Source organism: Nipponia nippon, unplaced genomic scaffold (assembly GCF_047370975.1).
Source record: "Nipponia nippon isolate SJK-2023a ecotype South Korea unplaced genomic scaffold, ASM4737097v1 scaffold_5, whole genome shotgun sequence".
NCBI lineage: Eukaryota > Metazoa > Chordata > Aves > Pelecaniformes > Threskiornithidae > Nipponia > Nipponia nippon.
Genome location: NW_028262369.1, coordinates 44,614,827 through 44,641,614, shown reverse-complemented (window position 1 = coordinate 44,641,614; position 26,788 = coordinate 44,614,827). Strand labels below are relative to the sequence as shown.

Below are 26,788 nucleotides of genomic sequence, written 5' to 3'. Positions count from 1 at the left end.
GCTAATATTGCTGTGGTGCAATTCAGCTAAACAATTCCATAGATTTCATAATCAAGAATGAAGTGTTTAGATTTTTTTTTTAAAAAGTACTTGCTTGTAAGTATCATTTTCAATTGGTAGCAGATCATATGCCATTGCCTGGAAGGTGAGTTCATGAAGTACAGTTGATACTGGGTCAAAGCCACGATCAATTATTATTAGTTGGGAGTGGGTTTTAGCCTAGAAAGCCATCAAAAAAAATGTAAAGTTAAGACATACAGTACAAAGTTAATGCATGTTAAATCTATTTACAGTAAGTTACAGCACTGCAGAGATTTTTGGAAAAATAACTGAAAAAGCCTAGAAAGTATGGTCCAAGTGTTTATCAACATAAATAGAAACAAACGTTTAAATGATAACCAGCACACAGTGGTTTTAAACACTAATTTTAAGGCAATGCTCTTAGCCCATTGCAATGTATTCAGTAACCTCACCTAATGAGCAAAAAGTGTAAAGAAAAAAGAAAAAAAAAACTCAACACAAAAAAGGTCTCCCACTGACTTCTCACAAATACGTGTATTCTTTGTATTTCAGAGTAGATTATCCATACTGTGCTGCAATACAGAAAAAATCATGTCGAAACGTTCAACTGAAAGTTTCACTTTGCAGTTTAGCAGAGCAGCAGTAGCATCAGGTACATTTATTTCTGTAGCAGAATGGAACGTCACCAAGTCAGAATGGTTTACCCCATACTTGTGCATTTAGGCAGCTGTCCTAATCTGCCCTGATCTGTAGTGACAGATCAATAACATTATTTATGTTAAAAGCTGTATCTTTGTGGACAATAAATCCCTTAATGGGAGACATTTCAATTCTGCAGTGAAGTCCATTCTACACATAGCCCTACGGAAGGTGATGTTAAAACAGAAGTTATCCACTTTTCTTTCACATTATCATAGGGCCAATATTTCAAGTACTATTAGTTTGATCACACAAATTATATTTGCTTACATACACATTTACTGTATCAGTTACTACCGCTAAGTTGCTTTCATAGACAAAAACAACTAAATGTCAACTAGTCGCCTTTATTAATAAATAAAATCTGGTTTTGTAGAATCTATTGTCAAAACATTGTCCAAAGATTATTTTTTTTCCCCCAGACTTACAAAAAAAAAAGCAGCAAACATTTTAGTTCACTTTCTACCTTTATTTGGCTTTTCTCATCAGTTTTGTAGTAGTTTTCAAGATTTTTTTCAACAAGCTGTGCAAGTTTGCTGGCTTTATCAGATGGTCCACTGGGAAAAAAGGAAACATGCAAAAATAACTTAAATTCCTTCATCAAAACACTAAAACGCTACCTTTAAAACAGAAAGAACTCCCTAGATTGATTCTCTGGTTTCACAAGCAGTTTCTGAACTCCATGCTAAGTATTTCCAATATATTTGCACTCTTACATTATGATTCCACTCTTTGAATGCTTCAGGTATTTCACACAGTAGAAACAGCTTCAGCCAAAAGACTGACATTAGCTAGCATATGGCCCAGCACCTAAAAGTCTCACTCAGAGGCAGGAAACAAGAAAAAAGAAGAAGAGAAAGAGAAAAGAAAAAACAGTCAAGCAATTCTTTGTTACCTTTGCAGCGAATAAGGCACCACTTCACATTACACCACAGAATGCAATTCTTGACCATAATTTCAGATGCCTACTTTGACTTAAAAGATACTACTCTGTACTCTCTATCAAAGCTCAAAAGAAGTATTCTCCTCAACATCTCTACTACAAAGAAATCCTGATCCCATCTGCCTCAGCAATTTAAGAATACCTTGATGCCAAGGGGAGCTGCAAAACTACCAACAGCAGCAGTTCTGTTACAGGCTTATGCATGTGGCATATCACAATGCAGAATATTAGAGTGTCATCCTACTGACCAAACATGAAACAAGCAGTTCATAACAAAACAGAGTATAGTAAGTACTGTTACATGAATACACACAGAGAAACAATTCACTGCTCTGCCTACACTTCAAATCCCTATCATTCCATATTTCAGAACTGTGGATTAAAACCAATTAATCCACAATGAAAGAAACTATGCTGCAGCCTCAAGCTATTACCAAACAATGTGGGAAGTAAAAGCAATGACCCTATACAACACTATTTTTGCCCCACCTTTTATATCGTACTCCTGGATTCTCATCTAGTGTGGCACACAAGGTAACTATTTGTTCAGCCATTACTTGCATTACAGCATCTTTATCCTTTGTCTTTTCCAGAGTTGGACTATAACAGCGGTAGAAGGCATCTGGGACATTGAGAGTAAATACCTATGTAAAGCAGAACCAAGAAAATAAATGGCTTAAATTGTATATTTCTAAAATATCTGGTAAAAGAATTGCTAATACTTTAAAACCACATTCTGTAATAAAAAGTCATACATAATATACTTTAAAAAAAAAACAAACCCACGCTTCAGTCCTCTTGAGCTCATCTGCTTCTTGTTCTCACACTCTTTTCCTCTGTTACTCTCCTCCCCTATGGAAATTACTATATTTTTTCAAATTACTTACTGTCTGTACATATGAAGGAACCTGAGACAGGCAGAACTAAATACCATCCAATGTCTCGTACAGAGCCATACAATGCAATACCAGAATGATCACAGAAGTTACCAAGTTAGATTTGCTTAAAATAGAATTTTACATATTGTATCTGTTTATTATATGAAGACTTTACCTCCAAGAACTGAAATTCTTTAAATGCATCAAACCCTGATGAAAGATGTTTAGTACTACACAGAAGAAAAACTTTTCAACAGTTTAGTAAATGGAATGCAAACATGGAAACAATCCCATTGTCAGTAAATGGATTTTCTCCAGCTTCAGATGGACTCTGTAACTACAGAGCCAAAGAAGAATGTCAATCCAGATAAAGACATCTGTTTCATTTGAGTAGATAATCACTTGGACTTTGCCCAGAGCTCAGTCTGATTATTTACTCTTATCATCCCAGAAAGCAGACCCAGGGGTTTTAAGTTAGGAAAACCAGTTAACATTCTCTGTTCCTTTGCTAAGGATTCAAAATGTTCTCACAACCCAAAATACTGAGAACACTTAAACTAAACCAAAAACAAGAAGAGACTAAGTGCTGCTTATTTTCAACTTTAGAAAAGTAGTCCCAATTTCTGCTTTCATGGTTAAGTCCTCCAGAGAACCAAGACAACAAAATTGTCGTATGCCTTATTTGGTAGAGGAAGCTACAAAACTTCTTCTTAAGAGCAGCTTTAGCAGAACTCCCCAAAACAGTTTGAAACAAAGCTTGGGAACATCAACACCACTGGAAAACAAACAAACAAACCACCATGCTAATTATTCTCTGATGGCTTATCAATCTAAATAATAAAAACAACCTGTATTATAAAAAGGAGCATGTCTTCAAACTATAAAACATGGATAGAAGCAACCTCTCTTATATTCACCTGCCGCTTGGTATACATAGGAGTTCTGACCCTTGATATGTTCATAAGGTTTGAAGAATACAGGAAAGACTTGTGGGAAACATTCATGATTAGTTCTGCAACTCCCAGTGGTGGACAGGATTTGGGAGCTTTACTGTATTAGTGAGTATCAAAGTGCATTTCAGTCCTCTGTATCTAGTGAAGTGCATGAGCAACAAATTATTTCTCAACACAATACTCACTGTGTGGTTTCACATGGAAACCACTCGTTGGTTTCCACTGGTGGTCTCAAATTTTTAATTGAGAAAATGTGGATTTCCATGTTTTCCTCTCAATAAAATGTTTGCCAAGTTGTTATGGTTTTTGTTTCTCTTTTTTGTGAGGCTTTGGTTTTGTTTCCCTCCCCTTTAGCTCTCTTCATCCATTTGCTATCCTTTTCTGATATTCACCAAGTAGTTTTTTCTACTTATTCCTACACACCAACCTACCTAGTCTGTCAAAATAACACCTCAGTATAAGCAGTAACAAACTTTACTGCTTACTAAAGACAAGCCAGAATACTTTCCTTCTCTTAAGGAATAGATTCCTTCTCTAACCTCTCTACTGCAACTGACTCCAAGTCTTGCAAAGAGGTCAAGCGCAAACAGTAAACCTTTGAGTACAAGACCATTTGTTTTCATCTGAAAAATACAGGCAAGCACTGGAAATATGCTAAAACAGCAATAGGTCTCACATACAGTTTGTAAGTAAAAGAAGAGCTGCATTCTATTTAATTGTTTTCTAGCAGCTCAACAACACTGAAAACAGTCCTCCAGATTATTTTCTGCTGTTGAGGTAAAGAATGAAACTTACCCGAGACTCATAGGGGAAGAAGGAAATGTTGATCTCCTTGCATCTCCGTATTGATTTTGCACAGGAAGACTTAATTTTATTGAAGAGGTTGTCGGGACAAACTAGAAACAAAATGATTGTAAGTATAAGTCATTTGTGCATGTTCCAGCTGTTAACTCACTTATAAGCTTACAGTATTCAGAACAGACAGACAATTCTAAATTAAGAACCAATTAACAGTAACATACAAAAAAGTTGCCAAATCTTCCTAAAGTGAAAGAGAACGTATAATCAATATTTTGTGTTTGAGATCTCTTTTTCAAGAAGCATGGGAGAAATAACATGTACATATCAAACATCAAAACAGAGAGAAACACAGAATTTCGTTATAGATCTCAAATGTGTTGCAGTACACTTACAGGCTACGTTGGATCCCAGTCTAGAAACTGAATTTAAGGAACATTTGGATGACATGAATACTACACAGACTTGGAAGTGACAGAACTATTTTTTTAACTCCTCTCAACATGAAAAGCTTTGGCACATATTCCAGCTGGAAGCTTGCACACTTGCAACAAAGGAACATACAGCAAAATAGCAGTACTTTTCCTGAACAAGAATTGCTGCATCAGCATAAAATGAAACAAGAAACCAAGAGTTTTTTACAGTAATTCGATAACTGCTTTGAGAACATACAGCAGCAGATACGCACCATCTACCGACATCCAGAGAGACAGCCATAACTCAGTCTCTGCCTTCGGCAGCATGTTTGGGTTTTTTGTTTTCCCTTCTTTACACGGCCATTTTAGTCACGCTGACCGACTGCAGAGGAACATGCAGTCCCATTAACCCCATTTACACTAATTGTCTCTGCTTTCCAATTTATATCATGCATGCAAGGGATAAGTAGGCACCTTCTTTCAGGTGAAGAGAAAAAAGCTGGCTCAAGTCCGAAGGAACTACCTAAAATAATCAATTACAAAACATTGTTCTTGCAGCAAATTCTCATGCATTTATATTTGAGTACTATTTTGTTTCTATGAGATACAGTTTCACTTGAATTGTCTTCCTCCACACCCTCTAACATAGAAGACTGTAATACTTTAAAAATAAAACCAGATTACGTAAATTAAAAGCTGAGGTGGGGAACAATCAACATTGTTTGGTAATTGTGGAAGAAATTACTATTGCCACACAGCACGGTGACCACATTCTGGCAACCCAAATACATTTAATGACTTGAGTCTCAAATCATCTCTCAAGAAACAGGACCCAAAGTTTTTATTTACTAACCTACAGAAAAGAAAGTTGAGAAGCTTACTTATTTACATATATAAAGTTATCACACTACAACACAAAAGCTTACTTACAGTCAGTGAAATACACATACGCTGCTTTGTATCTGCTGGATGATCTACTGATGAAGTCATCAATAAGCCCATCTACAGACTTATAGGGGTAGGAAAAAAAAAAAAAAAAAAAGATCATTACAGTGTTTTGCCTTTCCTCACATAGCAGACAAAGCTTCTCCCTCCTCTCTTCATGCCCTGTTAATTACCCAGTCCTGCTTAGGAATACTGCAAATCAACATATAAGAAAATAAAATGCTTAAATAGAAGATTTTTAATTCCAGACCAAGAATAATAAACAATTACAGAAGGTCAGTCATGCACCAAGATCACTTTAGGAAGCAAACAAAGCAGGATACTTGCACCATTTTCCACCTATAACAGTGCCGAGACTTATTCTCAAGAATTTTTTAGGAAGTAACAGTAATCTCTTATTAGAGCCATTACTTTGAATTCTATTGTTCAATGTATTGCATCATTGTTTGATACAACATCTCTTTCAGTGAGGTTACTACTATCTAAGCAATGAAACAGTGCCTCCATTGATCAGAAGGTACACATTTGCAACATACTCCATGGTGACACTGCATTGTCTTTTCATTATGCAAAACTAAGCATCACACAGAGAAGCATCACACAAAATGCAAAAATTAAGTACTGCATAGCTGTACACAGTAAATAAATACTTCAAAATAAAATTGCTTTTTCAGTCTGAAAGATCTTGCTACTCTTTCTCTAAAATACTAACCTTTTTGGTGGGAGTTATGAAATATATTGCTTTCATGTGTGGGACAGGCTCACGGTTTTTATATACGTTCTCCACCACTATAAAATAAGAAATATTATATTTTTATAATTAAGAACTTTATCAATCTGTAAAGAAATAACCATATGTATTTTAGTATAGAGGTGACAAAAATAACACCAATCAAGTTGTCCACAAAACTAGCAGCAAAGACCTATCTTCTGCCAAGAGAGTCTTGATTTTTTATTTATTTATTATTTTAAATACAGCAAGTTACCACAAGACCACTTCAACCCTCAGTCTAGTGTCAACTAAATTTGTATGACTAAATTTTTCCTGGCTGTTCTACACAAGCAGAGTTTTGCCCTCACACAGAAAGGTATGGCAATACAAGCATGCTCAAACTGTGGGGCCCAGTATGAAATATCTTGCAAGAGAACTGCCTCGGCAAGATTGTTCTTTTTCCAGCACACTGAAGGAAAGGGAGAATGAAACTACGCAGGGCATCATTTTGGACTAGAGCCTCTTCTGTCCTTTCTTTGCCTATTTCCTGTGCACTACTTCTGTTTCAATATAATTGCAGGCACAAATTAGACATTTTCAGCAATTTGGCTTCACTCAACTCTTGGTTTTCTCTGTTTAATAAAAAGTTGATATTATATAGTGTTGCAGTACATTAGCTTGAGAATGCAGAGAGATTCATGTTGCTCAGTAATCTTGAGAGGGAGGAAAAAGGAAGATAAGTAATGTCAGGCATTTGGATGTGGAAAGACAGGTTCTTTTCAGTAGTGTACGCACTAAAAATAAATGGTTTCTTATTGATGAACAGGATATATGCTCACTAGAAGTTCCTCACAACGGATAAGTAGTACTTCTTACGATTAAAAACACACTCCAAAAGGTGAAATGCATACAGCTTTGCTATTATACTTCCAGAAGAATCATGTTATACTGAACAGCTGGAATAAGAAAAGTCTTGCTACTTGTGGAAAAATAACTAAGTCTAAATACTGCTCTCTTACAAAAGTGCTTCTAAAAATCTAAACCTAAAGCTAATTAAAAACTGGATCAATTACATTTTGTGTATTCATTTCAAGTTCAAAAACAGGCAGGAAAAAGAGTTTGGCAGGATGATACACTAAAATACTATAGAAAAGTCAATCATAAAAAGCAACTTTGAGAAGTGTTTTATGATAGGAAAAACATCCTTTTAAGTTGTAGGGAAGAAAAGCCCATAAAGTTTACTAGAGAGAAAATACTTTTTAAAAATACAAGTAGAAAAGCAAAGTCTTATATAAACAGGCATGCTGCACAACTGAGATCTATCACAATCCATCTGTTATTCACTCTTGACAGTGGCCAACATCAAGGAACAGGAGAGACATTCCCGCAGATGAGAAACTCCACTCCACTAGAAACTACTCCCAAATTGTTTGGAAAAGTGACAATCTAATTACTGTTAATGTTGCTTATGGGCTTATTCTAGTTAAAGTAATCATTGACATAATTTAGTTTCAAGTTTTTGTTGTGGTGTTTGTTTTGTTTTTTAAATTATGGAAAGTTCTCTTGTTTTGACAAGAGGCCAAAATATATCTGCACAACACAGAACTTTAAATTCTTGCCTCTATCACATCCACTTGCTTGCGAACACCTCTCATCAGTTTGTCTATTATTGTGTCCTGTTCTCATTTTGCCTTCAGTACTTAACTTTCTCATTTACCCCATCCTGGACATTAGCAAACAAACATCCACCCTCCCCCAAAGAAAACTCACAAAGCAAAACAAACAAACAAAAATAAAAAACACAAGCACAAAACCAACCACAAACACCAAAAAAAACCCTTATAGTGATCTTTAGCAAAAAGATTAAAATAAAAAGAGGTTTAGTTACTAGGCAGAGAAATATTTGATTTTTCATTTAAAAAACAAAACAAAAAACCCACAAACACACCACAATTGGGTAATTACTGTACAAGCCAGAAAGTCTGCTAGTCTGCTAGCCCATAGCTATTTGTCTTCATCAACCAAATTATGACAATGTCTTGCAAGGGCACCATCAATTTTATTCTTTCCATTTTTCTTATCAGGATATTGCCATCTCTATATTAAAAAGAACTATGCTTACCTGTGATACCCTCTGCCAGTAGATCAGTCATTTTGCAGCACAGTGACAGTAATTTAGTAGTGTAATCATCTAAAAGAATGATCTAAATATATTTAAAAAACCACAGGTATTTAGATAAATTAGTCAGCTCTAGTAAATCCATGTTATTTCCTTAACAACTGGCTATAGAAATCTGAACCTGAAATCTATTTTATTTCTCTGTATCTTTTTATCACTTGCATATAGCAACTTTGCAGCGGGAAATTAATCTCAAACAGCATCAGAAGGTAGCTCCCTACATACAGGATTTCAAAAGATGACCTCCATCTTAAGTAAGTAGCTTGTCCCCACTACTCCTACTAGAAAGTATTTTAAAACTTTCACTTCGACATGTCTCTTGAATTCCTGCCTAATTTACCCCATGGCCTGCTTAAATATATCTGCACTTATTCCAAACTGTCTAACAGCTGAAGCAGCTCTAACAGGTATCGTACTGCTGAATCCTGCTCCGCATGTACTGCACAGCAGTATAATTTTTGAAATTAGTAAAGTACAAGTCTTTCAAAAGAAAAGTGAAGATAAACAGAAAAAGTTTCCAATTTTTTTTTCAAAACAAAAAAGAATTGAGACAACTACCCATTTGTTCTTACTACGCTAGCCCTTAGATTTTTTTCATTGCATATTATACAGAGATCTGAGTTAACAGAACTAAAATGCATTACTTGGATAGAAAACTATTTTAAGTGAAAGTGACAGCCATTAAATGATACTTATTTGTTGTGTACTCAGTGATACAAATTTCTTGTTCAAGTGATTCTCATATTCTTACAAAAATTATAACAAAACTATACCTTCCATTCTTCCTCTTTCCTGCAGTCATCAAATACTGATGATTTTAGCTCTGTAAAAAGAAACAGAGATAGACAGTTTACCAGTTAGAGCAATCAAATTGTTACTAAAAATATAATTGACCCATTTAGACTCATATGTTTAGAGACCTAAAAAGGGAGGAACAAAAAAAAAAAACAAACCAAAACACAACACTGATAAATACCTCTACAGAATCCTTGACTACAAACTGTCCCTGCCTGTTTCAGAAAGGTATAGCTAAATTTTTCATTTTTGCTAATATTAAAGAGCTCCATAAAAATCAATCTGAATGATCACAGGCCTGTAAATATCTCATGTTGTTTCTATTTTTTTAGTGAACTCTTCCACTAAATGGATTGTGCACATGCAAAAAATTTAAGATACTCTAAGATCAGGCAGCTGGACCAACACATTCACAAATAAACCTATTTTAAAATATATGCTAACTTCAGATGTCCTTGTTCTTTCTCTAGAATTCCAGAATAAGCCTAAGAAAATAACAGTTCTTTCAGGAATTGAAAGTTATCTTAAATAAGGTAACCATTACCTTTTCCTGCTATGACAACTATGGGACAAATGTCAATTAAAAACCCTGTACAGGATTCAGCATCTAGTTACAACCCAGAGCTTTTAAAGATCATGAGAACTATGGGTTGCAACTTTCAGGATTGGTGTCATCAAGCTAATGCAGATTTGATCTCATAGCAGTGGTATGTATTAATTAAAAGACAGAAGATTTTGGGAACTGCTTAAAACCTGGGGTTTATAAACATAGGAATAAATAGGTGTGATTATTCTGTTCTCTTTTCCCAGAGAACAGAATTTCATATAAAGCTGATGACTACTGCTATTAAAATAGCTGGACCTTTTTCCCAAATGAAAAAACGGAATACAAACAGAAGCCTAAAATGCAAATGAGCAAATTTAGCACACATTTTCTGATTACTGCCAAGCAAAAGAACCATAAGAAGTTTCAGAATACTAGGTGCCCATACAACAAAAAGTACATCTATTTCTTCGACACTTATAATATTAATATATTCACTTATGTCCAAGTCCCTTTGCCATGACACTATCACAAAATCTCTACCCCCAACTTCCAGGGCCTCAAAACTCAGCAGTTTGTCCCAGCTGAGCAGCCTACCCGCTCATCCAGCCGTCATTTCATTTCAGTTTCACAACTCTAACACCTCATAGCACGGAATGCTCCCAAAATCTCACACTTTATGCTTCTCATGGTTACAGTTTTACAAAGATGTCCTACACAGTCTCTGTCACATTAACACAAGTTTCTTTTGAAAGATGAGTACTTTAGCTTAGCCATACGCTCAAGTTACTTTTTGCAGCATTGACATTCTTCATAGCAACTTAACAACCTTATAGTCCGCTTCATCTAATAAACCAACAAAAACACCAGTCTAAAAGTTATTTAAGCAAAAAGCACGTTTCAAGAGGGATGCAATTGGTGTATTTTGTTTATGCTGCTAAACAATAGAACTCAAGCTCAGTTCTCCTGAACCTTTTTCTGCTTATACAACTCCCGAAATCCATTATCATTCATTAAGCTTGCCCTGTGGGTTGCTTCCAATTCAACATCCTTCCTGTTATACACAATCCACAGTTTTCAACAAGTTCTAGGTCTGCTTAGCCTGGTGTAGAGACTCTTATGACTTCTTTGGATACACTCTCTATAAAATTGCAGAACACTCATAACTTCATAGCTGCTACCAAGATGTATTTGTTGGTAATACAGACACATTTTTTTCCCCCGTCACTTTTATACTGTATATTTGTTACTTACATTTTTCTAGGTCTGTACACAAGGTGTAAGAACGAATCTTTAGCCTCATGAAAATTTTATTAACCTTCATATTTTCCGAGAACACTCTTACCAAGGATTTAGTCCTTGGCATTACATAGAGTTCTTAATCTTACATAGAGTTCTTAATCTTACATAGAGTTCTTAATCTTAATCAAAATCTCAAATATATTTTTTTCTACAATTCTTTAACTTACTTACCTATAAAATAAACCAGAACATAAAAATGCATAATCCAGTTGTGTCTTGAACTTAATTTCTATAACTAAAAATAGAAGTCAGCTTTCTGCCATCATGAAATTTTATTCCAAGCTATCAGTGTACCAGATACAGTGTACTTGCCCCTGCAACATTCCAACTGCATTTGTTTTGTCCTCAACCTGCAGCTGCTTTACCCAAATAACTGACATACACTGGCTTACAGGTTCTCAAAATCATCTCATTTGTCTCCAGTAAGCATTCCGAATGCACCAAAAACAATCATAAACCCAGTATAAATAGTGCTCCATTTTTGTCTCAGCTTTCATTTCCTTCCCACAAATTTCATATCAACCAAGCATCCTAACTACCTCCTCTAATTTTGTCTTCTCTGAATACATTCAATTAGCGTAAGGCATTTTTCTTCGACTTTTACTTCCTGATCCAGATAAGAACTATAAACAACCCTGAGGGAACAACAGACTGCTCAATCCCTGCGTGAAAAAACAAACAAAAAAAAAGGCAAACCACACCTTGGCAAAGTTAATGACCCATTTATAGACACTTCCTGAAGAAAGGACTAAAACAGCTTTCACTGTAAGCAAGTGTTCTGGAAAATAAAGTTTCAGGAATACTGAATCATTTAAAAAAATTACTATAGATATCTACAGCTAGGCTAGAATCTTATTATACAAGTCTGGAACACATTTTAAAGTTGTTAAAAAAAAATAAAGACAGAATTCCATATGGAAATAATCTTATTTACAGATACACACACAGAGATGCAGTATATAGTTCATTTTATCCACAGGAACTACTGCCTCCTAAATACAGGTAGCTTCCCTTGCCCCCATAACTGAACTTCACTTACAACAGACTTTGGTGAAGTAACCTTTTCATACACTTCTGCTTAGATTCAATCTAAAATTGCACCTTACAGAAAAGGCTATCACAGAAAGAAAGGTTTTTAACAGCACCATACCAGAGCACAGGTACAACACTCTGTGCACACAACACAGGTACAACTTCTTTGCCTATTCACAGAACAGGAATAAGATACACACTGACAACAAGCTGCTATATGGAGCACCAGTGTCACCGACACATTATTTCCAGACAAACCAGCCTTAAAAAAAAAAAAACAAGGTTTGCCAAAACATTAGAAAGCAGCAGTTCATGGCCTTGAATTATCCATAAACAAAGTGCCAGATAATGTCTAAAACTCAGTTCATTGATTTTCATTGTTGTTGTAGTCTTGGAAAGACAAGAGTAACTAGTTATCTAAGAAAGCATTCTTTTCAGAAGCAGCTTCCTTTTTACAAAATTTGCAATATAAATGTTTTATTATTCACACTGCTTCACCATCACTATAACCTTTCTTCCTCATGGTCCTGTCCGCACTGGCAATGCCGTTTTCAAAAGTCCTTATACGCCCCAATGACGCACTAGCGCTTTGATCAGGTTCCCTCCTTTTAAGGTCCAAGTCTTCTACAAAACACCTCAGGACAAACCAGTCGCTTTACAGTCAAAGCCACAAATGGCTTAACAGAGCAAGACAGGACAAGCAAAGCAGTAAAAGCAGGGATTTCTGAAGGTCAAGTTTTAGACAAAGGTATCTAACTCATGGAAGCAGGGTCCAGATGTCACCAATCGAGGGCCGAACACCACAGGAACAGTCGGCTTTCCTCTATTTTCTCTTCCAGTGACACAAGCAAGCAGGCTGGAGCCTGCGGCTGGGAGCAGAGGAGGAAAACGCAGACGAGAAGGCAGCAGGACCTTCCCATTGCAGTGACGGCGACTGGACTGGCTGAGCTGCCCACAGAGCCACAACCTCACCACAATTAAGGCCGGTGTGAGGTGGCTACTAATGCTTTTCCCCAAAGATCTCACAGTACCTGAAATACTATTAGCCCTTCTACTCCAGTAAGACATGGAGTAGCTACAACTTCATTTTCTGTACCAAACACCGGCAGAACCTGCTCCTAAACATGGCAATAAAAACGTGCAGTTCATTTATGAACGTACCTGGAGACACCTTCAGCTTTTTCTTCTGAAAACTGCAAAGCCCAGCATCAAGCGGGCAGTGCGACTTTGTGTCAGACAACCAGAGAGCCCCTTCTGAAGCCGGGAGAACTCTCCAAAACTGCCATTTTGGAAGCAGCAGGGAAGTCCTTGAAGAGCTGACTTTAGTTTAACCTCTACAACAGCTGGCATGGCTGGCTATATCCTGGATAGTTCACCCTTGTCTCGGAATAAGGCAAAAACGTTTCCATCCAGGTGCTACTACCGCAGGCACCCGCGGCACCGCCGCAAGCCGGGGCGGCCGCCTCCCGCCACCCCGACGAGTCACCAGCTGAGACAGCCGGAGAAGAGCAACCTCCTCCGGCCTCTGCCGCACACCGGGTTCCCCACAGAGCCGCCCGGGCCCAGCCCGGCTCTCCCGGCAGGCCCGGCCGCCCGCCTCAGCTCCGACACGCAGCGCGGCTCCTAGCGCGCCCCCAGCCGCGCCAAGAGGGGCTCCGGCCCCACCTTCGGCGGCCAAGGGACTCCCCGACCCCAACACGCCGGGCTACGGGGAGGCGGCGCCTCAGCGGCAGCGGCGAACGCTCCCGGCCGGCCAGCCGGCCCACGCCGCCGCCCACCGAGCGGCCCCAGGTCGCTACCAGCCCCAGGGGGCAGGGGGACGGGGGCGCGGAACGGAACCCCGGACTCACTCTGCCACACCAGGCTCTTCAGCCCCTGCGCTGCCGGCGCCATCTTGCTCGCAAGCCTCGCCTCCTGCCGCCGCCGCGCCCCTCCCTTCCGCGCCCCTCTTCAGAGGCGGCGGGTGGAGCCGAGTGGCGGTGGGGTGCGCTGCCTGCTCGTGGGGCGGGGTGGGCTCCCACCAGCTGTGCCGGCCCCTCAGGAGCTGTGCCAGCCGCAGGGCCCCCTTCCTCTGCGATGATAGCGTCCGAAATTCCCACTGGGGAAGCGCCGGGTGACCAGGGCTCGTCCCCCGAGGAAGGAGCGTCCTGTTGCTCCTCAGAAAGTGAGCCCGGGACGGCGGGAGCCGCCTCCCGAGCCCCGAGGCGGGCTCCTTGTGCGGTGTGGGGAGCAGCCGGGGGGTCGGGAGACCGCCTGGCCGCGGAGAGAGGGGCCGCGAAACCTGCCGTGGTCCCGGGTCTCCTCGGGGTGTAAAACTCCCCTCGCCACCGTGCCTCCCACATAAAAACGGTGCCCGCGTTCCCTGCTAGGTTCGTGTAACCCACCGAAGAAAACATGGTCGGTTCATAGAAGGATGCTGTTTCTTGACGCCTAAAATCGTCTGTCAGAAATTACAGGTTGAAGACATAAAGGCGTGTTGTCAAAGTGGAACCAGCAGCTGGTATGAATATGAAGAAATGAGAGGAAAATTTCTCCTTCCACAAGGTGAAGCGTGAGGAAGCAGTTCCCAGTCAGTACAGCAGTGTTCCGTTCAGAGGGGAGTACGATGAGGGCATCGTTCCGGACAGAAAAAAAGATCTTTGTAAGTGTCAGTAGATAATAAGCTGAACAGCAAATTTTGAATTTACCTTGGGCTTAATCATATTAGGAGTCTTGTATAAGCAATACAGAAACTGCATCCTGTAACAGAAGGGGGAAAAAAACCCACCACCTGCCTGCCTAAAAGTTCAATGCTGTGTCAGACTCACTTCACCACGGTTTTGGTAACCGCTGGCAGGCTGTAGTCTAGCAGGGAGGAGGGCCTAACCTAACACAACCTCCTCTCCTCCCAGGGAGCAAACCTACGGTGACAGCACTCCTGCAAAATATTACTGGTCACAGCAGGGATCGGCCTGAGCTCATCCCCATGTGAAGGTGGGAACAAAGTTCTGACAAGATGTGCTGTGCAAAAAGTAAATCATTAATATTTATTGCACTGCTTTTCAACTGCCTAGAAATGGGGAGGGCAGCTCATTTGCTTTAAAACTATTTTCAAGAACGATATTATACTCTTTGTAAAAGTAAACTAAAAGTTAGGGTAGAGACTGTCTGACACCCACTTCTACATTCATATTTTGCTGCTATTACACTTTTGTAGTGTATACAAGTGACTGAAAAATAAAATAATATATTAGGACCCAGGGTCTTTCCAAGTCTGTCAACAACTAGAAACTGGATCAATAGGCGGATTCAGAGAGGAAAATAAAGAAGTAATACAATCTGCATACCTGTACCAAATCTCGTTGGTTGCATAAACTTTCTGTGCTTAAAAAACCTGAGCAAATATATCATATCAGTAAAATGTGTTAAAAAAAGTAGTATTTTAAGTTGTTGTTGTTACTAACATTATTAGTTTTTTAATTTTCCAAAGAAAATATTTAACTTTGTACTTCTAATTTTTTTACATCTTCCTTTTTAGATCTTTTCAGCTAACACAGGTGAATCTTCAAAATGGTATTTTGGTTTTATATGCTTATTTTTTAATGGGTTTGAAGAGAACACACACATATGTGATTTCTAATAAAACATTTTGTAAGTTCTAGCAGCTTTTTAAACAAAAATTGTTTTCAAGTTTGATTCAGCTTTAAAAAAACTATGTTGATATCTTTCTGGATTTTAAACCTCATTTTTAGGAGTCCCAATTCTGTGAGACACTCACACAAAATTCTGACAGACTGCTTATGCCTTGACACTAGCGTGAACCAGGCAGAACACACAGCTGGACAAATTGTGCTGTGCATTACCTACGTAACTGTGCTACAAATAGGATTTAAACTGTCCCATATTTGCACCCAATTAATTGTTGTATCTTTTAATGAAAAAAAATAAAACCAAAAAACACCCCCCCCAAAAAAATCAAAAAACACACCAGAAGAAGCATGATCTCCTAAGCACAAATATTTCCAATGTTTTACAACATTTTATACTTTCTTCAATCTAGTATTTTCTGCCTACCGCTTTTATTGCCTTAAGTGTGAATAGTGACCAGTTTAAAATACGGGGAATGCAAGATTACAAGAAATGCTCTCAGAATTCATTCATTCTCTGGTGACAGTACACGTTCCTGCAGGTGATGCACTGTCAAGAGTCTTGGATGCTTAATCATTGCAGACATGTTGTTGCAGTATTTGGACACTTAATGTAGCGTATTCTTTTCATGATTTGCAAAACAAGCATTTGATCCTCTTCATGTGTGGAATACTGTTGACACTGGTTGTATATTCATATGTGGATTATACCCAGTATTTTTAAAAATGTTTTAAAATAATTAGACCACAGCACATGGGGGTTTTAAGAAAAACAGCCATCATCACAACATGATATTATGAGAGTAAGCAGCAGTTATTACGGTAATGAATGGATTACAGAAGTGAACAAGGGAAATAGCACTCCAGATTCAGTGGAATGCCTATCATCTGAAAATTAGGTCACATAGATGCTTGATAAGGCACTGAACAATCTTCTTGTCAAGACTTGACTAAACTCAGGAATGACTAAAATGTTTTTTTCATAAAGAGTTTTTGTTTTTTAGGTTTCTCCGTGTCTATGTATGATGTGACATCACAAAGCATTTGTCTCAGATGGCCCCAGCTTTCGGGAGCCTCTTCTTACAGAGTCAGAGCTACAGCTGTGAATACTGTAGGCCATTCATTACTGTCTCATTTTAGTGATGTTACACTTAAAGGAACTCTAACTTCATTAATTGCCAATACTATTTATGCTATACAAGCAGAAGCCACTGACAAGAATGGAATTATTCTTGCAGAAACACAGATTATGCAGTCAACAGGTTAGTAAGAGAAATTTTGTGAAGTGTCATTTCCATTGACCTCTGTAGGACTGGGATTTTATCCTTGATGTTTCATTGTACTGGTAGGGAATAGCTGCCACTCCTGTTGAAGCCTTTTGCTGGTTCTCCTACTGAGTTCAATATTAGCATGATTAGCTCCTTTTCCCCTCTGCTTTTTTTTTAATCTATGTTTCCCTGACCTGCCATGCACAGCTTGCTCAAACTGCAGCCCTCCAAATCACCTACCCTTTCATTACAAATGCAGATATGAAGCTATATACATTTTTCAGTACTGATGCTGATTAACAGTAATTTTGTTTCATTCACAAAAGGACTTGTAGCATAAGTCACTGATGGATATTGAAGAAGAATCTACATGAACAGAAATGCTTTTTTATTTCATCACTGAAATATAATTGAAAAAATATTCTGTCGAAATTCTGTTTTTAAAATAATTTAACTGATAATTTTTAGAAATAGCCATTATTTTCCAGTAGAATTTGTTTCTTATAAAAGTAATTATTACAACAAAAATTGAAAATAAAAACATAGCACTGTTTGTCCTGATAAGTGTTAAAAACCCTCTATTGCTAGCTTAGTTATGGGAGAACAGATATTAATGATTAATGTTCTGTAATTTATTTCTGATATAAATCACGTGCTATATATTCTCTACTTGACTGCTAGGCAAGCAACTCCCTTAGACTTGCATAAGAATTTCCTGCACAGAAATTTTTATGAATTTTTACTACAGACAATGTTTTAAAAGGAAGAAAAAAAATCAGTGCAAAGGCTTGCTCAAAGATCGCGAAAGACACACCTGCACATGTTCCATAGGCATGGTCATATAGAATATATGTTACCATTGTTACAAATGGGGCAAAAGAGGGTGTCTGACTATAGCTGAATAAGAAAAAGCTTGGGAATAAGACAGCAGACATAATGCTGAGGAGTTGTATAACCATGTATAATACTTGCTAGGGTCTCTCAAATCCCAAACTAGCTGCCTCGCTATAAATAAGCTTGCCTCAAGGTGCATACTTTCGTCCCAAATACTTTTTCATCCCTTTTCTTAATTTTAGGTGGGATACACCTTTGTTTTATCTTTTTTTCTCTTCTAGTGAGTTTTTTGCAGCCTTGCAATATATGGACTTGCTTTACATATGCCGATTCTAGTCTGAAAATCCTGATTACTGAACATAAATTACTTGTGGTTAAGAAATACACTCTCTGTAGTTACTTTTGTGACTGCAGTACACAAGAGTTCTTTCTGAATGGCCTGCAGCGTGATAGAAAAGCATTTAATTGCAATATTTGATGTGTCACGTTATTGTTTATCTAAGTATACCTGCTCTGAGCAAGGGGGTTGGATAAGATGACTTCCCATGGTCCCTTCCAAACTAAATTATTGTGTGTTGCTCTGATATAGAAATGCCTGTGATTCAGCATCCTATTTCAGACTGCTTTGTATAAATAACCACTTCTTCTTTGTATATATTGCTTTGGATATTGCTGTCTATAAACATCCAGTACAGTTAATTGGCTACAGAGCAAGAAAAAAAAAGAGACCTCTCAGTGCAACCTAGGTTAAATAATGGTCATTTTCAATAGTGATTTCAAGGGTACTAGAATACTTTTATTGAAATATGAAAGTTGGTCTAGATTATCTCAAGACTTTGTATTTTGTAATGTTCATTTAAACGTCATTTAACTTAAATTTTAAACATTCATAGAAAGGGTAGGCCATTTGTCCTACACTTTGTCTTTGTGAAATGTTCAGAGCACTTAGCGTTTCACAGGGCTGAGTTCTCCAACTTCAGTATGTCTATCGGTATTTCCATTTTAGCTCCAGATATACCTGTTATTGACCAAGTTTGTTCAAAACTTAGCAACAGTATCACAGTGGAATGGAGAGCAGTACCTGGGGCTACTAGTTACCTGCTGACTGCACAAGATGGAGATCCCTTCATTGGAACTGTAGTTACAAATTCTCCAGGCACAGCGATGGGACTGAAACCTGCCGCCTTGTACAGAATCACTATCAGATCTACAAATTCAGGAGGAAAAAGCCAGTCTTCACCTTTCAGAAAAGCAAAAACAGGTGGATTTACAAATTCTTATTTCATATTCTGTAATGTTATTATAATACAAAGCATTCATGCAAGCATATTTTTTTTTAATTATTTGAACAGAAAACAAACGGTATAGCCCAGGCATGTACCAGTACTGAATTATTATGATCTTGTATTTTAAACTGTATTGATCACATTCTCCTTTCAGTTTTTGAGGACTAGAATTTGGGCATCTGACTTAATGACCAGGACAAGAGTCTGAATTAATGGTTTACTTTATGACAGTAATGTAAGTTAAATGTTTAATCAGAAGTTTTACTAGAATTTGTATGAATATATATATTTTATTTTAACAAAAGGCATAACTTGAGGGAATGGAAGAAATGAAGAAACAACTAAAAGTATAAAATAATAAGACAATGTAAAACTTAGAGGACAGGAAATGCAGTATCTTCATGGTGATTTTCATTCTTCTGCACACTCAACCTTTCGTAATTTCTGTATGAGTTACATTCATTTGTAAAACCTGTAATATCATAGTGGACGTACCAAATCAGTTTCCATATTTATTCTGTCAGTCTTGCATTAATTTATTTTTCTGTTTTTGTTGTCTCTGAATTTGTCTCTCAGAGTTTGGTGATTGTTGTTGCTGTGTATTCATTTCAGATTTGGCCCTTTCAAACAGTATGACTGAAAAACCAAAAGCTTAAGTGGTGTTCTTTCTCAACAGTCCTGGCTGCTCCAGTTCTGTCTGTTAGTTCTCCGATTGTGACTCTATTGCAGTGAGCTGGAAAGCTGTGTATATGGCAGCTGGATTCTCTGTGTCCCTCATGAGATCAGATGGTTTGGGCAGAATGCTGAAGGAGAACACCACCAATACCTCCTTGATATTTACAAATCTAGATCCAGGAACTCTGTATACTATCAAGGCATATGCCTGGAATGTCAACAGGATACCTGGAGATGATTTCACATATAACCAAAGAACAAGTTAGAAATTTTCTTTTCTGAAACCAAGTAAGCATTAAAAAAAAAAAAAAAAAAAAAAAAAAAAAAAAGATCTACCCAGAAGTATTTATGTGTATGTGTGATTGTGTTATGTTTTTCAAAGATACATGGGGTAGATTTTCAGATCATGTGATTTTTACCCCATCTCAAAGTTCATGAAAGCTCAGCTGCCATAGCTATTTTTCATGAATATTACTGAGGTAAAGATACTATTAACTACCACTAAAGTTGTACCTAGGACAGGCCTGGGTAAGGATTACACAAGCTGAGACCGACCTGAGGATTTTTCTAACTGTGAGAAGCAAATATTCAAATAAGGCAATGAGTTTCAACAGAAAGCTTTGTGATGGTGTACAACTAGAACTATTTCTTTAAAAAATTGTCACTTCAATATGAATGAGGGTAAGGTCTGCACCACAAAAATTGTATTTAGTTTGCAAGGTATGAAAAAGATCATGTCTGTAGGCCGTATGCTAAGTCGTATTTATGTGTTCCAAACTGATACACTGTAGGTCCTAATGCACCAGTGGATGTTCGAGTAGCTTTTAATAGTGGTGCTTTAAGAGCTATTGTTTCTTGGATGCCAACTGACAGTGTGACAGCCTCCAGTGGACTCTTGAAACTGAAGCGTAACACATCTTCTGCCTCCTGCATGGTGCCATCACTCCGGTGCGGCTCTGAATATTATGTTTCTGTCACAGCACACAACGATGCTGGATCCAGTAAACCTACTGATGCAGTAAGCTTAAAAACTAGTATGTGTCATTGATCCTTATATAGCTTATGGCATTTTAACATATATTTCTTTAATTTCAAATGTAAATTAGTCCATTACAATTCACGAGTGGTTCTCAAATAGTTATTTCTGCTTCTGAACTTCGTGCATGAACTGTGCCATATACGTTTCTATTTTGGGGATAATAGCCTAAACTTTCATCATATTTCTGTGAGAAAAACTTTCAATGGTCTAAATATTGTTGGCTGAACCAGTAAGCCTGCATTTTTCTCTTACCAGAAGTACCTGTTCTAAAGTCAATTTTCTGAGTGTAAAACTAATGTAAGGAATAACAGATCTGTCTTACCACGTCAGGTCCGTCACAAATAGGTTGGGAGAAATCTGTGAGGAAATAGCATTAAGGACTGGCCCTAGGCTGAGAACTGTTCTAGGCTAAATCTAGTTGTTAGTTAGAAAGGAGGTCAGCAAAACGACGTTCAGCTTAAGCAGCACCACTAGACTAAATTAGGATACCGTCACAGACCATTCGGAGGTAGCAGCTTTGTCAGGACAAAAGGTTGCTCGTTTCAGCTACCTAGCACCGCTGCCATGTCAGAGGTTATTGCTTCCTGACCTGTTAGGTGAACTGCCCACGTAAGCAAAACCTAAACCGTTTTTGTTATTATGTGCTACCTTAAAGACACAACATTATTTACTTTATTATTTGATGTAACCTGCCTCATTTTGACTTCTCATTGTTATGAGTTAGAGATCATCCATGTGAGCAACTCAGAGGTGGATCTGATGGGATGAGAGAGCCTTAAGCAAGAGAAAACCTTTAAGCAGTGGGCTGTAATCTTCTCAGCCAACATTGCTTCAGTCAGATAATGTATATTCATTCTAATAGCAGCAAGCTAAACTTTTTGAACTAGAAAGGAAGTAAATGTTATTTAAGTAAAAGCCGTGGAGTTCGCGGTTTAATGTGACATTTTGGGATGCCACCAGAAATGAAACCTGAGCAAAGGACAGCTCTATTCACACACAGCCAGTGAGTTTCATACCAATACATAAAGGGTTTTCACATAAAGGCTTTTGGATGCCAACTGCTATTCAAGCTAGTATTCTGATTGTCATCCAAAACTACTATCTGTGAGCACAAACTATGCCAGTTCCTTTTGAAATATTGCCTGGTGCCACAGTTTTTGTTCACAGGGGCTCCTTAAGCAGATCTCTTTTCTGTAAAACATGAAGGTAGCATCTATTTTGTTCTGTAAAAATCATACTTACTTTTCATCTAAATGTAAATAGCATCCTCTGTAAAGGCAGATAAGTTGCTGTTTTCTTGAACAAGACAGAACAACTGTTCAAGCTTAGTATATATTCTATATATTCCTGATTGCCTTTATTCCCCAGAAGTATAACTTCAATAAAAATATTCTGATTATAATTATTATTTTCTTTCCTTTTTTATATGTTTTTTTCAGTTTCTCATGCACCAGTAAATATATCAATTGAAGAGGATGAACCCGGCCACTTGTTGGTGTCATGGTCTAGCGTAAATTTTGGTCATTATTATGTGGTTTTTGTGAAGAGCAATGATGGCTTGGAAGTGCCCTGCAACACATCACATACGCACTGCCATTTCCAGTCAGGCTGTGGCTTCACTTATTTCGTTAGTGTCTTTGCATATAACAAGGCAGGGCAGAGTCCTTTAAGTGATTTATTCAATTGTGCTACTGGTAAGTAGCAATGTATTCGTGTGAATTTATTTTGGATCCTTTAACTGTGTTTCTGGTGGAGCTGGTCGGACATTTTTATTGGAAGATAATGACTTACAGCTCTATTCAATTTTTGGGCAAAACACACAAAGATTGGCAGAGAAAAAGAACCACTTCACATCATTGCAGTTGAATTTCACTTGTGTTGTCAAGTGCAACAACATGCTTACAAACTTGAAAATAGTTTAACGATTCACAGTCATCAAGCAAGGACATATGAATGACACAAAGTCCTGGCATAACATTTGAATTCTAGTCCTGTTTGCTTTGGGTTTTTTTTTTTCCCTATTGTACCAAAGTCTTAAACTTCTTCATAGAGGGTTTTCATATTTGGAAAATGAAAAAATAATGAGTTCAATGGGAAATGGTGAAGAACACTATTAGACTTATTTAACCTCTAGATGCTTTGACATTTTAAATCAAGGATATACGTAATTCCTATGTCTTACCTATACATTAGAATGCCCTCTTGATTTGGAAGGAGGGGTACTGAATTAATTCAAGAAGTAAACCTGGGATTAATGAGACTGTACAACATCCGTCACCTTTGGAGATTTAAGACACGAAGCGCATAGATAAACGAGATGAGGCTCTTCGGTTTGGTGCCAGTTACCAGCTCACGCTCAAGTTTCCCTCTCTGCCTGGTCTGTTCCCAGCACCTTGTTGCCGGCAGCGCCTTCGGGGCCAGGTCACCTGGGCGCCTCTCCCCGCTGCTGAAGCCTGTGGAACCAAATCTGGGGCGCTCTGCAGCGGCACCGCCACGGCCTGTGCCTCGTCGGCTCATGGTTTTATGCTGTCAGCGAGGCCAGGGGCAGCAACGCGTCGTGTGCATCTAAGTACGTAGCAACAGGTATTATAATCATTCTTATTTTCCTTTAGCGGAAGAAATAATTAGTTTGACGCTGCAGTCATTCATGGATGAAAAGCATTACTGGAGTGCTAAGTTACTGTAACTGATAAAAACAATCAAACAAAAACTACTCAAAGTCTTTAAAAATACAATGTAATCAGGGACCTAAAACCAGATTTGGACTGAAAGCTTCTGAATGCTCCAAGTTTTTGAAAATCAGATTTCCAATTCACCTCTGGTTTTGTATGCAAAATCCTTATGTTGTCCGTTCTGTCACGAGTTCTAAATTCTCACCAGGAGTAACCATTTAAGGATCGTGTACTTTTCCAAAGTAGTTTGTCAGTTCTAACTGGAAGTTAATTTTCATGTGTAACTTGTATAGTGTGCATAAACAGTATGTTTAAATACTGTTAATATGAAATATTTCAGCTCCCTGCAGTCCCAAAATTAAAAATATCTCAAAGGAGGCTCTTTCTGTTATCAGTGTGTACTGTCAATCTAACAATGAAGAAGCTACATATATTGTCACTGCCAGAGGAGAGGCTAGACTTTGGCATTGCACAAGCTCTGGAAATTCTAGTACCCTAATTAATCTTCCCTGTGGATCTGCTTTCTCTGTTAGTGCTATAGCAAGATCTCCAGCAGGACAGAGCTTACCAAGCTACAGCGTCCCTTTAGAGATAGGTATGTGGGAATTGTATATAGTGGAAGATATTTATCAGCATAATAAAATAGTTCTTATGTCTCTCTATATGGTTTTGGCTGTTTTTCAGTTACAGTGTGTGCATGTTATACTGTCTTTTGCTGGATGCCAGATGTCCTCTGCTCTAACGTGTACGTATCTGTGTGTGTGAGACGGAAGGATCTCTTGGCACCTGCCTCATACCGAGAGCCTTAGTGCAACCAATTATCATCTGGCACAGCTAACTAAAATACAACAACATAACCCACTAATGTATTGCGTAACTTCCTTGTCAGCATTTTGACTTTCAACATTACCAGGAGAGGCAATGAGGTGATGTCCATGTCAACAAATAAACAGTGCGGGGAACGGATTAAAGCACATTGTACCCACCATTCCTGCTATTAATTTGCTAGCAGAGTATTTTGCTGTACCACTTACCCAGACAATCCCCAGGCACAGTTCAGAGATTAATGTACACCAGGATCTATTTTTAACAGGCAGTTTGGCTGCAGTCATTTCATATTGTAGAGGAAGAGACTTCAAACAGAGACAGAGCTGGACTGAGCTATAGGACTTTGGGGGTAAAGATGGATCCTGCCTAATTAAACTACAGATGTACCCTGATATTCTGATGGCAAATTTTAGTAATTTTTAGTATCTTGGTGAACAATCATCTTATAATAATTCCAGGGTTATAACTCACTCACAAACAAATTGATCTTATATTGACATTCTGCTTATTAGAAGCTTGCCAAAATAGTCAAGGATTTCGCAGCATGCTAATGTTTGACTGAAAAGTATGCACATCATCATTCCTTTGCTCTTGATCATGTACTATGCTAGTTGCAACCCCTCAAAATACCTTCCATTTTCCAAGTACAAAACAGAATTGACTTCTCTAATTTTTGTTCTTGTGAAGATCCTCGTTGCCCTAATGACCTGATACTAACTCAAGTGAGACAGCCTGTAACAAGTATCACCTGGTCTGTGGGGATGGCTGCACAGACATATGTAACAACACTGGAGTCTCCAAAAGGACAGGCAAAGTGTCGCACTCTTCAAAATTACTGTCTCCTGGGATGCATCACATGCAGCACCAACTATACAGTATCTCTGAAAGCAATCAGTGAAGCGGGCTTGACATGCAGTTGCACATTGCAAGGATATTCTTCCAGTAAGCAATTGTAAATGCAATTGGGAAGAAAAAGACTCAATATACAACTAACTTTGTATAGTGTTCCTCTCATACAAGTCATGCAGCTGAGATTCAATACATATCTAATACGCTTGCAGTTCTCTCTTTTAAATAAATGGGCTTTGGATTATTTTCTCATATCATTTAAACCCTGTTCTTGTAACTGCCATCAGGTGGCCTATAAATAAGTTTCGATAACATTGCTCCAGAACCAATTTTTTAATTTAAATTATGCTATAAATTAAATTTTAGAGACCACAAAAGGATTCTGGGCACTCTAGGGTAGCCCTAGTGCCTCCGTAGTCAGGAGAGTGCAACAATATTCCAATGTGCAAAACAACGGCTGAATTCCAGCTCCATAATATGAGTCTGATAGAAGATTTTCTTCCCTAGTTCAGTTCAAGAATTATTTTGGCTTTCTGTGAAATAATTATTTCTCCTTGAAATGATGGTATCCAGTGCGATAGTAATCATATCATCTGGTTTAAAATGCACTATAGGAATTGATAATGTATCGTGCATTCACAAAATTTGCTTATCAATGTTTCTTATTTTATTAGGTGCTTGCTGCCCTTCTGGGGTGAAGCTATATAGACTCGGTAATAATGGTGTCGGGGTACACTGGCGAGCTTCTGAAGAAATGATAAACTACAATACTGATTGACATGGCTCAAAAGGCAGTTTCACCTGTACCCCTAGCTCAGGTCCAAGTCGCTGGGATATCACTGAGATACCTTGTGGAGATGTCTACACAGTGGTAGAATCTCCAGTTACTGATAAGGGGCTGAAGCTTACATTTTGTCCTAAAAAAAATACCTTCAGGTAAAACTTAAATTTCTTTGAACGATGTAGTTTTGTCCGTGCATGCTAGATGGTTAAAACGTAATCCGAAGTTATGTGAGTAAAGGTGGCATGGAATAGAACTTTTCTATTCTAGGGTTGACTCCAGAGTAAACTTTATGGGTGCTATCTTGCAATATCTGTGACAGGAATTTCACAGGAGCATTTTGGGACTGGGCATACTTCTCTGCACGGGTGCCTCTTCACTGGATCACCCATAACCTGGTGAATACAGAGAAGTTAATTTTCAGTTGGGAGGTTAGTGGTGGTTAGAATACAGAAGCAAATGAATGAGAATTTTTAATGGTTTTGTTTTCTAATTTGTTTTCTGGAATTACTGGTTTTGAATAAAGAAACAAATCAAGAACTTCTATGAGCCACTCCTAAGCACACATTTTAAGTAAAAATTGGTTAAAGTAGTAGTAGTTTCCTTGGGATTCCTTTCCCAGGGCATAAATTTAATCCATTATGAAACTACTGCTATCTGATGGGACTGCACAGTTGTAGAGCATGGACTACATTCTACGAACTACAAATGTT

The 26,788-nt window shown here is 38.1% G+C and overlaps 3 protein-coding genes across 11 annotated transcripts in view; 2 read left to right on the top strand and 1 right to left on the bottom strand.

Annotated features, from left to right (window-relative positions):
• The window catches only part of AKNAD1 (AKNA domain containing 1), a 29,787-nt gene extending 26,022 nt beyond the window's left edge, over positions 1-3,765 (top strand). The window contains exon 17 of one of the 2 annotated variants that reach the window (XR_015698992.1): positions 2,257-2,281. The gene's annotated coding sequence lies outside the window, so the exon portion shown is untranslated. Of the gene's footprint in view, positions 1-2,256 lie in introns of both variants that reach the window. The other variant, XM_087733217.1, reaches the window with a different exon arrangement.
• The window catches only part of STXBP3 (syntaxin binding protein 3), a 25,690-nt gene extending 10,681 nt beyond the window's left edge, over positions 1-15,009 (bottom strand). For 2 of the 8 annotated variants that reach the window (XM_087733221.1, XM_087733223.1), the window contains exons 1-9: positions 14,068-14,169; positions 9,318-9,367; positions 8,488-8,569; positions 6,366-6,442; positions 5,639-5,717; positions 4,290-4,390; positions 2,153-2,307; positions 1,187-1,277; positions 95-219 (exon numbers count right to left, since the gene is read on the bottom strand). In XM_087733221.1, coding sequence (XP_087589347.1) covers positions 95-219; positions 1,187-1,277; positions 2,153-2,307; positions 4,290-4,390; positions 5,639-5,717; positions 6,366-6,442; positions 8,488-8,569; positions 9,318-9,367; positions 14,068-14,110 — 803 coding nt within the window. In that variant the 5' untranslated portion in view covers positions 14,111-14,169. Of the gene's footprint in view, positions 1-94; positions 220-1,186; positions 1,278-2,152; positions 2,308-4,289; positions 4,391-4,980; positions 5,232-5,638; positions 5,718-6,365; positions 6,443-8,487; positions 8,570-9,317; positions 9,368-13,378; positions 13,972-14,067; positions 14,170-14,601; positions 14,703-14,904 lie in introns of those variants that run through there. The other 6 variants (XM_087733227.1, XM_087733226.1, XM_087733224.1 and 3 more) reach the window with 6 other exon arrangements.
• Positions 14,743-26,788, top strand: FNDC7 (fibronectin type III domain containing 7). Its single transcript, XM_087730391.1, is given in 12 exon segments — positions 14,743-14,858; positions 16,848-17,105; positions 18,952-19,206; positions 19,908-19,940; positions 19,943-20,167; positions 20,698-20,940; positions 22,385-22,639; positions 23,335-23,514; positions 23,749-23,771; positions 23,966-24,212; positions 25,133-25,387; positions 25,969-26,788. Coding segments are annotated over 11 exon segments (2,226 nt in total). The 5' UTR covers positions 14,743-14,858; positions 16,848-16,861; the 3' UTR covers positions 26,235-26,788.